Here is a 17,066-nt window from a genome sequence, read left to right as displayed (position 1 = left end):
CTGGCTATGGGTTTTGACATTTAAAAAATTCTTCATACTCAGGGCTCTTGTCCCGAGGATTCTTGAATTCTTGCATTTCTAACTTGCTTATTATTGGCTCTGCCTTCAAGTAGACCCCTACCCAACCATTTATTACCTCCTCTACTGCGGTGATCTTGGTCCAAGCCACCATTGTGTCTTCCCATGGTTATTGCAGAGGGTCTCCCACCAAGCCACACATCTCTCTTGTTTCCACTTTTTGCCTATAAAAACTACACCACCCTTGCTGTTCTGCAGCAGCCAGAGCAGTCTTTTAAAAACTCTCTGTTCAGAATTCCCCAATGACTTCCCATTACACTCAGAGGAAAAGTGAAAGTCTTTATAATGTCCTGCAGCATCCTGCATGGTAAAGTCCTCTGTTACTCTCTGACTTCATTTCCTCTCCGATTTTCTCTAGGCACACAGGCCTCCTTACTGTTCTTCCTTGGGTCAGATAGATTAATTTTACATTTTCTCATTCAGTGGCTATTTATTGAGTGTCAGGCCCTCTTTTAGGAGCTGGATGTATGTCAGGGGGAAAACACCCACACGTATCTCTGTCCCCAAATGTCCCAGATTCTGTTGAGAGAGCTTTAATTCTTTTTTCTTTTTTCTTTATTTAATTTAACTTATTTATTGAGAGAGAGCTTTCATTCTAGTGATAAGTTATCTGTGGTCTCTGAACTTTAGTCTTGTCATCTATAAAATGAGGCTCCATAGAACATGATCAGCCTACTAGGAACACTGTAGAAATAGAATAGGAATGGTACCTGGCACATGGAGGTTCTGAGTACATCTTAGTTCCCTCCATTCTGCTTTTCCCTGCAATACTCTTTCTAACACTTAATATTATAATGCTCTGTAAACTAACCTGAGGTCTGATAGATAGCAAACACTGAATTGAATGCCAATGTCTAGGTAACTTTCAAGAATATGTAGATACCTTTTTTTTGGATGGTAGTAGCACTCTTAGTAGTGGGTTCCACTGTCTTCCATCCTTGAAGATCATTGCAGATCTTTATTAGGGAGAGAGGGAGTTTTAGGAAATTTTGTCAAGTGCTTCTGTTGACATCTCTCTTGGGTTCCAAACTGTGAAAACTTGATCACATCTATAACTCACGTAAGCATTGTACCTGTTCTGCTATGCATGTAGTTTCCCGGTGTCATGTTGCTTTTGTGACTTGTCTTCTTAGCATTATAAATATTTTACATATTCAACTCTATGAGAACATGCAAAAAAGCACAGGCTCCAGTAAAATAAAAAAGCATGACGTAGAACTGGCTGGCATCATAGGGTCCTGGAATCCATCATGGCTTAGGATCTCAGGCAGCTAGGAGAACTGTATGAAAAAACAGCTCTGAGAGTGAGGATGTAATGTGGAATAATGGAGTTGAAATTTTGTGCTAAGTAATGTTTTGAAATTAGATGCCACATTGTCAGTGTGTTCCTAAATTGACAGTCATTGGGCAGCATTTCATAATGTCTCTAGTTTAGGTCTTAACTGAGCTGTCTGGGAACACATCAGAAGTCACAGCTTCCCGTTGTAATGTGTTTCTTGCCATACTGTGGTTGACAGAAGCACTTTCATTACTTTGCATAGCTTTTAACTTTTCTTTTAAATTACCTCTTTGAGTTGACATTTCTCTTAGGTATAATCCACCCTAAGATTAAATTCGGTTAGTCCCTTCATAGTTCAGAATTCAAACTAGTTAAAAATCTTTATGCACTTCTTTGTTTTCAAGATAATATAGACCTTGTTAATTTCTACTTTAGGAACTCCTCAGAGATATTGCAGGGACTTTAGCAGTAAATTTAGAAAACAGTTTTGGTTATAATATGAAGTATTTTCATGAATAAAAATATGGCACTTCTGAGATATTCCAAAAGGAATCTAATTTAGTTTAGGGTCATTTTTCTCAACTGTGGACCTTACAAGGGCATTTCAAAGGGAGTCTGTTGTCTGCATAGCTGATGTGAATAAATGTAGAGGGTGTCCTACATCCACACCTGTGAGAGACTGTTGTGCTCTTCTCTTTCAAGCCACCTTTATTATATATGACCCTGTCCCTTAGGTCTACCACGCACTGGTTCTTAAAACTCGCAGGGTTAAAAGAATCACCTGGGTAGCTTTAAAAAAAATTTACGTTCTCAGACTCCAGCCACAGAGAATCTGAATTGTAGATAAAGGAGATATGATGCTGGCCATGGAGCCCTCTTCCTGGGCCTTCTGTCCTTAACAGTTTGGTGACCACACCAATCCACTCATGATATGTTGTATATGGAGCAACACTTAAAGCAGAACAATGTGGATAGATTAGGAGAAGAAAGAGGCCACACCGAGGCCATGGCCACAGCTGGAAGCTGACTACTTAGAGACTTTTTAAGAATCCCGAATGCTGAGCAGGGGACGAACACACAGACTACTCCATCTGCCATTATATTCCACGGACTTTCAACCCAGCTTCTGCCTTAAAGCACTGTCTTCTTTCCCCGTATTTGTCTTGTGGCTGCGTGTGTGTGTGTGTGTGTGTGTGTGTGTGTGTGTGTGTTGGAGAGCACTCTCTCTTTCGTTCTTTAGTTTATTATAGCCAGTTAAATAGAAAGTGAAAGACAGAGATACAAAGATAGAGATATGGGCACTTCTGGCAAAGTTTCAGATGGAAAAGAAAGACATTAAGGAGTACACAAGAGAGGAACACTTCTTGAAAAAATTATGTGAAGTAGTTCGATTGGAGAGGGGGGAATAACACTTTTTTTCTTAGATCTTTTGAAGATACCTTCATTACTTAGTACATTTGGATTTCAGTTTCCCAAGTGACTGGCCTTATTTATAAAGATGGATAGCATCATCATTGAAGATGATCGGTCAGTAAATATTTCTTGTAAGGGGAACCCCCTGTTGTTCATTCTAAATTAAGCCAAGGAAATCCTGAATACTTATTGTTTATTCAACAAATATTTATGGATGAGGGTGCTAGCCTCATGGGGCTTGTAGCCTGATGCGGGGGAGATCCAGATAAAGACAGTGACACGACTAAGTGGCAAGATCTGTGTTGGGGAGGCACAGAAGAAGGAGGGGAACCCCAGAAGCACGTGATTCACCCAATCTTGGGGATGAGGGAAAGCTTCAAGAGGCAATGAAATGTCAAGTTGCATCCTGAAGGGGAAAAGGAGCTAACCAAAAATGGCCAAGTAATTGAATGTGCTACGGCATAGGGATAAGAAAGCATGACCCGTATCTGGGGCACCAAGAGTGTTCCTAAACCTCTATATTAAATCTGGTAAGAGACAGGGCTAGAGAGTTAAGTGATCGTCAGATCATGTAGGACCTTATACAGCCTATAAATTTCACAAGTTGTACTGGGTAGCCTATTTGATATGTAGATTTTATATTTAGCCTTCTTTGTCTTTTTTTCTATCACAGACATCACAATAGCATAAAAAGTATTACTGTTTTGTTTGTTACCAATATATAGGAACTTTCAAAAGTGGCATGTGTGTAGAAAAAGGTTAACATGGAAGCCTTCATCCAAAGAAAGTCTTGCTGTCAAGGCAAGCCTTGACCTGGCCTTGGCTGGCTTCTGGGGACTTGGCTGGTAAAGTTTCGTACACTGATAGAAAACTTTTGGCTCACTATACCTGGACTATGCAAATAATACGGTTATGCTGGAATCTTGATACATGCTGTCAGAGGGTGCTTATGTGACCAACTCCCAATAAAATTTTTCAGTGCTGTGTCTGATGGGCTTCTTTGGGCAGAAACATCACACACGTGTTGCTGTATTTTCTCATAGGTGGGGGAAGAATTCCTGATTATGATCTGCTGTATAGTCCCATGAGTCCTTCTAGTGAATTTCCTAACAGAAAGGAGGTCTTAAGCATCACCAGCACACCTGCTATGACTATTTACTTATAGATAATTGACTGGATGAGTACAAAAAGTGAACTATCAAATGCTAGAAGTACTAATTTCCTTATTTTGTTTGTATGTATAATTTTTAAAGATCCATATATACCCATATATATTGTATATATATATTTTTTTATTAATAGTTTATTACCAAGCTGGTTTCCATATAACACCCAGGGCTCTTCCCCACAAGTGCCCCTCTGCATGACCATCACCCCCACTTCCCTTCCTTCTTCCCTCTTCAGCCCTCAGTTTGTGCTCAACATTCAAAAGTCTCTCATGATTTGCCTCACTCCCTCTCCCTAACTCTTTCCCCCCCTTTCCCATTCCCATGGTCTCCTATTAAGTTTCTCCTGTTAGACCTATGAGTGCAAACATATGGTATCTGTCCTTCTCTGCCTGACTTATTTCGCTTAGCATGACTCGCTCTAGGTCAGTTATCATCAGGGAAATACAAATCAAAACCACACTGAGATACCACCTCACATCAGTCAGAGTGGCTAAAATATATATATATATATATGTGTAGATTTTATATTTAGCCTTCTTTGTCTTTTTTTCTATTACAGACATCACAATAGCATAAAAAGTATATATATAAAAAACCCAAATTTGTCTAACCCATCATTAAGTCTCAAATTATCAAACTTGGCTTTGAATTATTTTTGACTTTTACTTTCAAATGACAGAAATGCATTAGCTTTTAGGAGAGTCAAAGCTACTGGCTTTAAGGGCAATTTTTAATCAAGAGATTCAGGAAGGATTTGAATAAATGGCAGAAGTCCTTGGAAGATTTATAGTGTCTCCAGGTGACTTATTTCCTGTTTTCTTTTAACAGGTGAGGATGTACTTGATTGTGCAGCTTCTGCTTCCTAAAAGTCACCCCCATTCTTGTGCTGCACCGTAATGCAGACAGCCTCTCTGGTCATGTTAAAGATGCATTAGTATTTATGGAGTAATAGCCATGGACTACTTTTCATATAATTTATATTGGGAAATTTTACTCAAGTATTACTTGAAAAGAATTTCTTTTTAAACAAAAGAAATCCTAAAAGAACTTACAACCAACCAGGGAATCGTTGGCTTTCTTATGGGATTCATCTTCATTTTTGGTAAATTCTTTAGAGCTCTGTCCTTTCTTTTTTTTGTTTGTTTGTTTAAAATTTTTTTTTTAACATTTACTTATTATTGAGAAACAGAGAGAGACAGAGCATGAGCATGGGAGGGGCAGAGAGAGAGGGAGACCCAGAACAGGAAGCAGGCTCCAGGCTCTGAGCTGTCAGCACAGAGCCCAATGCAGGGCTCAAACCCACAAGCAGTGAGATCATGACCTGAGCCAAAGTCAGACGCTCAACCAACTGAGCCACCCAGACACCTCAAGCTCTGTCCTTTCTTACTGAGTAACTGGCAGTGGTCTGTGACTCTGATGAGCAGTTCTCCTTAGACAGGATTTATGTTTCCTTTCCACTGTCTTTGTCTCCCTCTGGATACCATGGGCGTAGGACTCGCTGCTTTCTGCTTGACCTACTAGCCTTTTCTGGGACCCGGTAGGTAAAGGATGCTGCTTCCTAAGCATAGCTGGGTTTGTTTATATCTTTATAGACATTTATATTTCTATCTTTACTTCTTGTCTAGTTGGAGAGGATTTACAGTTCATAAATGGACTTTAATATAGAAAGACCCTGGAGTTAGTATACAGCAACAGAGTGATTTCCCAGCAACATTCAGTTTTACAAGGATAACTTTCTTCCTAAGGCTGTTTACATTGTGTCTGCTCCCATTTCACTGCTGTCCGTCCTTTATTTTTCTTTCTCCTCTCTCACCACATCAGACTTCTCCCCTCAGCTGGCCATAAATATTTAATACTTACTGCACTTGCAGAATGAAGTTTTATATTTCTTATTTATAATTTTCAATGCAAATGAAGCCTTTTTATTGTTTTTCTACATTTATACTACATGGAAATGTTTCTTATTCCTGTGGGCCTAGATTCTTTTTGTTACATTGAGCAGGGGGATTGTTTTTGTTTAACTTGGTTTTGTCCTTCAGATCCAATGGCTTTGATAGAAAGTATATTTTCTATTGTTGATGTAAGTCTGCTTAGAATCAGTTGCCAACAAAAAGCCAATTCTAATCAAAGTGTAGGTTATTTATATAGCACTTCATATTTAGAGTCCTGCTTAATGAGGTAGGTAAATGTTGCAAGATTCACTGGTATGTGTTGTCATTACGTTTAGAAAAGTTCCTGAAGCTGATAGTAATAACCATTATTGTAACCTGTTAATCTGATTTTTTTCTTCTGTAAGACATGGCATTATTGCATCCTTTATAGTGTGGTCTTTGATATTTTCTATTCTAGTTTTCCAGAGAGATGGTCATTCAGAGCCTACACGTCTGTTCTGTATTTTGAACCTTGGATGAGAATATTCATTCAGGCCAAAAGAGTTAAAACAAAACACCTATGTTATTGCCTCTACAGACCCAGGTAACTCCCCTTTTAAAAATTATCTTGATAGTTTTTAATTTCTAAAATCAATAGGCTCCTCCCCATAATTGTTTAAGTGATTTGATAGTAAGAATTTTATAATTTGATAGTAAGATTTTACAATTTTATGGTAAGATTTTTACTATGATGAATAAAATTCAGGCTGTTTCTGAAAGATTTGCTGAGAAGGAACCACGTGTAACAAACATTTGGCCATAATAGCCACACGTTGCCGTGAACACTCTTAAGTTGGGTAATCACTCCAAGTAGGAATTTTTTTTCCCACTTACTGAATCTTGGGTTCTTTGATTGTGATAGGTTTCATTATAAGAATTGCAGTTCACTTATATTTCTGTTTACACAATTTGAATTATTAAATCATACACATATGTGTATGTATATTTTACATATAGAATGAACATCTTTATAAACACTATTTGGGTCAGTTATATTTTAGTTGATTTTTACATTTTAGCATGAGCTTTTTTATTATACCATAATAAGTATAGTTAATGTACATAACCGTACATAGTTATGAATTTTTCTTAATGATGAGAACTTTTAAGATCTACTCTCTTAGTAACTTTCAACTCTGCTATACAGTATTGTTAACTATGTTGGACATTACATCCCCATGACTTAGTTATTTTTTCTTTCAAATATTTTTTAATGTTTATTTACTTTTGAGAGAGAGAGAGAGAGAGAGAGAGAGAGAAAGAGAGAAGTGAAGGAGGGGTAGACAGACAGAGGGAGATGCAAAATCTGAGGCTGGCTACAGGCTCTGAGCTGTCAGCACAGAGCCCGACATGGGGCTCAAACCCACAGACCATGAGATCATGACCTGAGCTGAAGTCGGACACTTAACCGACTGAGCCACCCAGGCGCCCCTGACTAAGTGGTTTTGTAACCAGAAGTCTGTACCAGCATAAACTTTTATAAAGCTGATATTTGCATATTTTAAGTGTATCTTGTCCAGCTATGTATGCAATAAGAATAGTATGTGTGTGTGTGTGTGTGTGTGTGTGTGTGCGCGTGTGTATTGTTTCTGGGTGGTCATTTATTTACTCACTAAACATTTATCAGAGTCTTCTGTGAGTCCTGAGATTGTGCTAAGCTACAAAATATAAAAAAGATAAGATTAGTTCTGATTTTGAGGAGCTTATATCTACTGGGAGAAACATGTACTGTTTGAATACTGTCTCTCTCTCTCTTTCTATGCTTTTTTTTTTTAAACATGCATTGTGTTATCTGATTTTTGTAGAGACCCTGTGGGTTGTGTTTAATTATCACCATTTGAGAGATAAGGAAGTGCCACAGCTGAACAACAGCTCAAATATTCTGGCTCCAAATTCTTTACCAGCTCAAATTCTGTGCTCCGGTCACCTATACTACACTAACTCTTTATAATAGACCTACGTTTGTTTTGTTTTCTTATTTTCATGGGGAAGCAGTGGCTGTCCTGGGGCCTTGCATTCACTCACATCAATATGCCCGAAGTCTAGTTACCATCTGTCCCCATACAAACTTACTACAACGACCATCTTCCTTGTGGTGTATTCTACATGCTCATGACTTACTTATTTTATAACTGGAAGTTTGTACCTCTTAATCCCCTTCACCTGTTTTGCCTGCCCTCAACCTGTCCCCTCTTTGGTAATCAGTATTTTGTTTCCTGTTTCAGTGAGTCTGTTTCTGTTTTATTTTGTCTGTTCATTTGCTTTTTTAGATTTCTCACGTAAGTGAAATTTTATGGTTATTTGTCTTTCTGTCTGACTTATTTCACTTAGCATAATACCCTATAAATCCATCCTTATTTTTACAAATGTTAATATTTCACTCGTTTTATGACTGAGTAATATTCCATTAGTGTGTGAGTGTGTGTGCGTGTGCGTGTGTCTGTGTGCACGCGTGCATGTGTGCATGCACACCTGTGCGCATAGGTTGCTTCCATATTGTGGCTGTTGTAAATATTGCTACAGTGAACACAGGATTGTGTATATCTCTTTGAATTGGTGTTTTCGTTTTCTTTGGATGAATATCCAGAAGTGGAATTTCTGGTTGTATGATAGTTCTTCTTTTAATTTTTTGAGAAACCCCCATACTGTTTTCCACAGTGGCTGTACCCGTTTACATTTTCACCAACAGGGTGCAAGTGTTCCTTTTTGTCCACACCTTTGCCAACACTTGTTATTTTTTGTCTTTTTGATGATAGCCAGTCTTGCAGGTGTGAGGTGAGATCTCATTGTGGGGTTTTGTTTTGCATTTCACTAGCGTGTAGTGATATTGAACATCTTTCTATGTGTTTCTCGACCATCTGTATGTCTTCTTTGGAAAATTGTCTGAAGTCCTTCATGCATTTTTAAAAATTAGGTTGTTTGGTTTTTTTTTTATATTGTGTAGGTTCTTTATGTGTTTTTGATATTAAGTCCTCATTGTTTGATTTGCAAATAGATTCCCCCGTTCAGTAGGTTGCTTTTTCATTTTGTTCATGGTTTCCTTAGCTGTGCAAAAGCTTTTTAGTTTGACATAAACCCATTTATTCATTTTAGCTTTTGTTGCCCTTGCTTGATGAGACTCTTCTAAAATAATATTGCTAAGACCAATGACAAAGGATTTCTGTCTATGTTTTCTTCTAAGGGTTTTATGGTTTCAGATCTTACGGTCAAATCTTTAGATCATTTTGAATTTATTTTTGTGAATGGTGTAAGATGGCGTGCCAGATCATTCTTTCACAATTAGCTGTCCAGTTTTCCCAATATCATTTATTGAACAGATTACATTTTCCCCCTTGTATATTTTTGTCTCCTGTATCATAAATTAATTGACCATATATGCATGGGTTTACTTTTGGGTTCTTTGTTCTTTTCCATTGTTCTGTGTGTCTGTTTTCATACCAGGATGATACTATTCTGATTATTACAGCTTTGTAGTACAGTGTGAAATCTGGAAGCATGACACCTCCAGCTTGCATTTTGTTCCTCAAGATTGCTTTGGCTATTTAGGGTCTTTTGTGGTTCCAAACAAGTTTTAGGATTCTTTGTTCTATTTCTATGAAAAATGCCATTGGTATTTTGATGAGGATTGCATTTAATGCATTGATTGCTTTGGGTAGTATGAATATTTTAATGATATTAATTCTTCTAATCTATCACATTGAGATATCTTTCCACTTATTTCTGTCATCCACAGTTTCTTTCATTAGTGTCTTATAGTTTTCAGAGTACACGTCTTTTACCTTCCTGGTTAAATTTATTCCTGGGTATTTTATTATTTTTGATGCAATAGTAAGTGGGATTGCTTCCTCAATTTCTCTTTCTGATAGCTCATTATTAGTGTATAGAATGCAGCCATTTTCTTTTTTATTTCTCTTTTCTTTCCTTTGAATGTCTCATCAGTTTCAGGTGTATAGTATAGCGGTCAGCACTTTCAGACCTCACCTGGTGCTCATCACAAGTGCACTACTTAATCTCCATCACCTATTTATCCCAACACCCCACCTCCCTTCCCTCTGGTAACCCTCAGTCTGTTTCTTGGTTTGTCTCCCTTTTTTCCCTTTGAAATGTAGCCAATTTCTGTATGTCAATTTTGTACCTTGTGACTTTACTGCATTTATTTATTAGTTCTAATAGTTTTTTGTGATCTCTTTAAGTCTTTTTATAGGTAGGGTCATTTTATCTGCATATAGTGACAGTTTCACTTCTTCCTTTCTCATATGGATGTTTTTATTTCTTTTCGTTGCCTAATTGCTGTGGCTAGGGCTTCCACTACTATGTGAAATAAAAGTGGTGTTGAGAGTGGGCATTTTTTAAAATAATAGTTTATTGTCAAATTGTTTTCCATATAACACCCTGTGCTTCTCCCCATAGTTCCCCCTTTCCATGACCATCACCCCCTTCCTTCCTCCCCCTCCCCCAAGAGTGGGCATCTTTGTCTTGTTCCTGATCTTACAGGGAAAGTTTTCACCTTTTCACCAATAACTATGATGTTACCTGTGGTTTGCCCTATTTTTATGTTGTGGTGCATTTCTTTTATAACCACTTCGTTGAGAATTTTATTTTTGTCATAAATGGATGATGAATTTTGTCAGATGCTTTTTTCTGCGTCTATTGAGATGACCCTATGATTTTTATCCTTTGTTTTATTAATGTGGTGTATCACATCGATTGACTTGTAGATGTTGACCTGTCCTTGCATCCCTGGCATGAATCCCACTTGATCATGGTGTGATCCTTTTAATGTATTTTTGAATTTGATTTGCTGATATTTTTTAAGGACTTTTACATTTATGCTCAACAGGGATATTGGCCTATATTTTTCCTTTTTGGTGGTGTCTTTGTTTTTGGTATCAGAGTAATGCTGGCCTCACAAAATTGGTTTGGAAGCATTCCTTCTCTTCCAGTTTTTGGGAATAATTTGAGAAGGATAGGCACTAACTCTGAATGTTAGGATTCACCCATGAAGTCTTCTGGTCCTGGCCTTCTTTTTTTTTTTTTTTTTTTAAAGTTTTGACATTATTGATTTAATTTCATCACTTGTACTCTGTTCACATTTTCTGTTCTTCATGATTCAGACTGGAAGGTTTTGGGTTTCTGGGAATTTAACTTTCTTAGGTTTTCCAATTTATTGGTATATAATTATTTGTTGCAGTCTCTTCTAATCCTTTGTATTTCTGTGATGTCAATTATAACTTTTCAATTTTCATTTCTGATTTAGTTGATTTGGGTCCTATTTTTTTGATGTCTGGCTAGAGGTTGATTTTTTATCTTTTCAAAGAAACTTTTTAGTTTAATCTTTTCTATTGTTTTTTAAATCTCTATTTCAATAATTTCCTCTTTGATCTTCATAATTTTCTTCCTTCTACTAACTTGGGTTTCATTTGTTCTTGATTATCCATTTGGATACTTTTCTGTCTAGAGGTAGGCCTGTATTGCTGTGAAGTTCCCTCTTATATCTGCTTATGCTGCATTTCATAGAGTTTGTCAAGTTGTCTTTTCATTTGTATTTGTCTTAAGGTATTTTAAAATTTTATCTTTGAGGGGCGCCTGGGTGGCTCAGTTGGTTAAGCATCCAACTTTAGCTCAGGTCCTGATCTCACGGTTCATGTGTTCAAGCCCCACATCAGGCTCTGTGGGGACAGTTGAGAATCTGGAGTCTGCTTTGGATTATGTGTCTTCTTCTCTCTCTGCCTCTCCCCTGCTTGTAGTCTGTCTCTCTCTCTCTCTCAAAAATAAATAAACATTAAAAAAATTTCTTTATTTCTTCATTGACCCCTATTGTTTAGTTTCCATGTGTTTGTGTTTTTCAGTTTTCTTTTTGTAATTTCTGGTTTTATACCATTGTGGTCATAAAAGATGCTTGATATAAATTCATTTTTCTTGAATTTATTGGGAACTCTTTTGTGGCCTAACGTGACGGAGAATGTTCTATGTGCAATTGAAAAGAATGTGTATTCTCCTGTTTGGGGATGAAATGTTATATGTATATTAAGTGTGTCTGATCTAATATGTCATTTAAGGCCAGTATTTACTTACTGATTTTCTGCATGAATGATCTATCCATTGATAAGTGGGGTAGTAAAGTTCTGTACTATTATCAATATCTCCTTTTATCTACTAATATTTGCTTTTGTGTGCTTAGGTACAGGTACGTTGAGTGCATAAATATTTATGAATGTTTTATCCTCTTCTTAGATTGACCCCTTTATTATGATATAATGCCCTTTCTTGTCTTGGGTTACAATCTTTGTTTTAAGTCTATTTTTCTGACATGAGTATTGCTAGTCCAACTTTCTTTTTGTTTCCATTTACATGGTATATCTTTTACCATCCCTTCACTTTCAGTCTGTTTCTGTCTTTTGGATTAAAGTGAGTCTCTTATAGGCAGCATTTAGATGTTTTTTTATTTGTTGTTTTTGTCTATTCAGTTACCCTATGTCTTTCGATTGGAGCATTTAGTCTATTTGCATTTAAAGTGATTACTGATAAGTATGTACTTATTGTCATTTTATTGTTTTCTGGTTTTTTAAAAATTTGAATTCAAGTTAGTTAACATACAATATAGTATTGGTTTCAGGAGTAGAATTCACTGATTTATCATATATACTCATACATATAACATTCATACATGTAATATTCATGCATATACACCCAGTGCTCATCCCAGCAAGTGCCCTCCTTAATGCCCATTCCCTTACCCATCTCCCCTCCAACAACCCTCAGTTCTCTGTAGTGAAGAGTCTCTTATGGTTTGCCTCCCTCTATGTTTTTATCTTATTTTTCCTTCCCTTTCTCTCTGTTTATCTGTTTTGTCTCTGAAATTCTGCATATGAGTGATATTTGTCTTTTTATGCCTGATTTATTTTGCTTAGCATAATACATTCTAGTTTCATCCACATTGTTGCAAATGGCAAGATTTCATTCTTTTTGATTGCTGAGTAATATTCCTAGTATGTATATATAACACATCTTCTTTATTTATTCATTAGTTGATGGACATTTGGGCTCTTTCCATAATTTGGCTATTGTCAATAGCACTGTTATAAACATTGGGGTGCATGTGTCCCTTCGAATCATCATTTTTATGTCTTTTGGAAAAGTTTCTAGTAGTGCAATTGCTGGGTTGTAGGATAGTTCTATTTTTAATTTTTTGAGGAACCTCCATACTGTTTTCCAGAGTGGCTGCACCAGTTGGCATTCCTACCAGCAGTCCAAAGTGTTCCCCCTTTTCCACATCCTTGCCAACATCTGTTGTTTCTTGAGTTATTAATTTTAGCTATTTCGACAAATATGAGGTGGTATAACTTTGTAGTTATAATTTGTATTTCCTTGATGATGAATGATGTTGAGCATCTTTTCATGTGTCTGTTAGCCTTCTGGATGTTGTCTTTGGGAAAATGTCTGTTCATTTCTTCTGCTCATTTCTTCACTGGATTATTTATTTTTTGGACATTGAGTTTGGTAAGTTCTTTATAGATTTTAGATACTAAGCTTTTATACAATATGTCATTTGTAAATATCCTCTCCCATTCTATCAGTTGCCTTTTAGTTTTGTTGATTACTTCTTTCTACTGTGCAGAAGCTTTTTATCTTGATGAGGTCCCAATAGCTCATGTTTGCTTTTGTTTTCTTTGCCTCTGGAGACACATTTAGTAAGAAGTTGCTGAAGTTCGGGTTGCTTTTATTATAATTCTCTATTTTTTCCTTCTCTCACTCTCTTCCCATGTGGTTTGATAGTTTTCTTTAGTGTTATGTTTGGGTGCCATTCACTTTCTTCTCTTTGTATCTCCTGTTGGTTTTGTTTTATGGTTACCATAAGGCTCATATCTCAGCTTGTATATGTAGCAGTCTATTTTAAGCTGATGGTTACTTAAGTTTGGATGTATTCTAAAAGCACATACCCTTCTCCTCTATGTTTTGTTTAAGTGGTTGATACACTGATTTTATATATTCGCCACTACGAATGAGATTTTTTTTTTCTGGTGACATTTTTTTCTTACTGTATTTCTTATTTCAAATTATGGTCTTTACTTTTTTGACTTAACATTTCTTGTAGGCCAGTTTAGTGGTAATGAACTTTTTAAATTTCGCTTGCCTAGCACACTCTTTACCTCTCCTTCACGTCTGGATTATAAACTTGCTAAGTCTTGTATTCTTGGTTGTAGGTTTTTTTTTTCTTTTTCCTTTCAACACTTTAATATATCCTGCCACTCCCTTCTGGCCCACAAAATTTCTGCTGAAAAATCACCCAATAGCCTTATGGGTGGTTCCTTGCAAGTGAATATTTGTTTTTCTCTTGTGGCCTTTAATATTTTCTCTTTATGTTTAAATCTTTCCATTTTAGTTATATGTGTTTTTGTGAATCTCTTTGGGTTCATCTTGTTTGGGACTCGCTGTGAGTTCTGGACCCTGGATATATGCTTTCTTCCCCAGATTAAGGATGTTTTCAGCCATTATTTCTTCAAATAATATTCTGGCTCTTTCTCTTTTCCTTCTGGGACCCCAGTAATGACAATGTTAGAGGTTTGATATCGTCTCAGATGTTTCTTAAATTTTCCTCATTTTTTAAAACTATTTTTTGTTCTGACTGGGTAATTTCCACTATTTTTTCTTTCAGTTTGTTGATTCATTTTTCTGTATCACCTAATCAACTGTTGAGTTCCCTTAAGCATACTTTTTTCATTTCAGTTATTATATTCTTCGGCTCTGATTGGTTCTTTGTTATATTTTATAACTTTCTGTTGAAATTCTCACTGGGTTCCTCTAGTCTTCTAAGTTCAGTGAGCATCTTTATGACCATTACTTTGAGCTCTTGGTCAGATAAATTACTTATCTGTTTCATTAAAGTTTTTTCCTGGGGTTTTATCTTGTTCTTTCATTTCAAATGTACTCCTTTGTCTTTTCATTGTGTTTGTCTTACCTTATTTATTTCTATGAATTACGTGGAACAGCCACCTTTCTAAGTCTTAAAGTAGGGGCCTTGTATAGGAATGTGTCCTTTGAGTAGACTGCATGTGCCTGGTGGCTTTGGAAGGCCGGGTGGATGGAGAACGGCCTGGGGTGTGCCACACCAGGGCTTTTTTTGGCAGTGCGGTTGGATTGGGCACAGGCTGGGATGGTCCCAGAGTGTGCTGTGTTGGGGCCACCTTCTGAAGCTGGTGTAGGACAGGGCCCAGGCACACTGGTGAGGCTCTAGCAGGCTGGCTAGAGTGCCTGGACCCTGCTCTTATTTGTGCCATCAGGGTGGCAGGGGAACATAAAAAATGGTGCTCACTGGTATTTTCAACTCTGGAGAGAGTTCCAACAGTTTCCCACCCATTTAGCAGATTCTCTAGGGTTAGTGAATGTATTTCCTTCACTTCAAACCTTGTGCTCTTTAAACTGTTCTCTTTCACTGTACCCCACCGTGGGTGAGTCTGTGAACTGGACCCCCAGTGATATCCCTTTCTACTGCAGGGTATGGTTCCCATTGTTACTGTCTCTCCTTTTCTCCTACGCTTCACTACCGTCCCTTTATCATTTGTTGCGCAGAAGCTGTTTAGTCAGCTGCCCGTTCTTTAAGAAGAATTGCTTTATATACAGGTGCAGATCCAGTGTACCATGGGAGGAGGTGGTCAGGGTCTTCCTACACTGCCATCTTAGACCATCTCCTGCTTTACTTTTGATTTCTGATTCTACTGAGGATCATATTTGAAAAGAAAGGGAGAGGGAGGCAGGCAAATCATGAGAGACTCTTAAATACTGAAAACAAACGGAGGGCTAAGGGGGAGGGGGAAAGGAGAAGGGGGGTTATGGTCATGGAGGGGGGCACTTGTAGGGAAGAGCCCTGGGTTTTATATGGAAACCAACTTGGCAATAAACTATTAATAAAAAATGTTTCTAACTTAAAAGAAAAGAAAAGTGAAGTATAACATGCCTGGGACTTTCTTCACAAATCCTCTCTTCATTTCCTGATTCATATCAAAGTGATGCTTCCTTTTCATCAGTCTTATTCTTTTGGGAAGTACCAAGGGTCTCCTGGATCAATCAGTATAGCTGATCTTTTCAAATTAAATTGTTTCCCTCTTAGTGAGTTTGGGTAAAAAAATGGGTTAAGCCAAAGGAAAATATGGATTTTTCTCTATTTTCTCAGGGAATTATAGTAAATGGAATTTTATCTACCTAAACTTCTGGTATTAAGTGATGGCTGTTTCCGATTCTAGCATATTTTTTATTCATCTTTTAAAGTCATATTCTTAGATATATGTTACCAGAAAGTAGATATAATATAAATACTTATTTTGTTCCCTAAAAGATATTTAAGGAGGTTTGCTCCTTTGCCAAGTTTCATATGGGGTTCTGATAAACTGTCAAATCTGATACTTGGTATTTATGGTATGGACTGATTTAATCCTTCATGATTTTATCTTTTAGGCTTCCCCTCTCTCTGTTTGTCATATTTACTTGCATATAATTTCCCTTACAGGTTCTCTGGAGACAAAATTTTTGTGTAAGAAATTGTACAGTTTCTTCTGTGTTATTTCATCCCTTGTGGGTTAGCCCTGTCTTTCTTCCTTTCTTTCTTCCTTTCTTTCTCTTCCTTTCCTTTCCTTTCCTTTTTCCTTTCCTTCTTTCTTTCTTTCTTTCTTTCTTTCTTTCTTTCTTTCTTTCTTTCTTTCTTTCTTTTTCTTTCTTTCTTTCTCTTTCTTTCTTTCTCTTTCCTTCTTTCTCTCTTTCCTTTATTCTCTCTTTCCTTCTTCCTTCCTTCCTTCCTTCCTTCCTTCCTTCCTTCCTTCCTTCCTTCCTTCCTTCCTTCCTTCTTTCCTTCCTTCCTTCTTCCCTCCCTTCCTCCCTTCCTTCCTTCCTTCCTTCCTTCCTTTCTCTCTCTCTCTGTCTGTCTGTCTGTCTGTCTCTCTCTCTCTCTCTCTTTCTTTCTTCAAAGGTATTATAGCTCTCATGGCTGCATCAGAACAAATTAAAAGCGTGGAATGTCCCTATTTGACTAAAGTAGGGGCATGTAAAACATGTAAAAGGTATTAAACAGTGATTAAATGCTTTTGCTACTTGGTGACCCAGGTTCTAATAAACTTCTAGAAATGAACCCTGAAGTATTATTTATAATACATGACTATACTTTGTGGTTAGTCATTTTATATATTTTTGTAGCAAACAGAAAAA

At 37.0% G+C, this 17,066-nt stretch overlaps 1 protein-coding gene across 1 annotated transcript in view; it reads left to right on the top strand.

Annotated features, from left to right (window-relative positions):
- Positions 1-17,066, top strand: part of MORC1 (MORC family CW-type zinc finger 1) — a 167,228-nt gene that overhangs the window by 35,725 nt on the left and 114,437 nt on the right. Inside the window, 1 exon segment of the mRNA XM_029938704.1 lies at positions 6,289-6,414. Coding sequence (XP_029794564.1) covers positions 6,289-6,414 — 126 coding nt within the window.

Source organism: Suricata suricatta, chromosome 5 (assembly GCF_006229205.1).
Source record: "Suricata suricatta isolate VVHF042 chromosome 5, meerkat_22Aug2017_6uvM2_HiC, whole genome shotgun sequence".
Classification (NCBI taxonomy): Eukaryota; Metazoa; Chordata; class Mammalia; order Carnivora; family Herpestidae; genus Suricata; species Suricata suricatta.
Note: the sequence above shows the minus strand (reverse complement) of the source record. Positions and strands in the feature narration are given on the sequence as shown.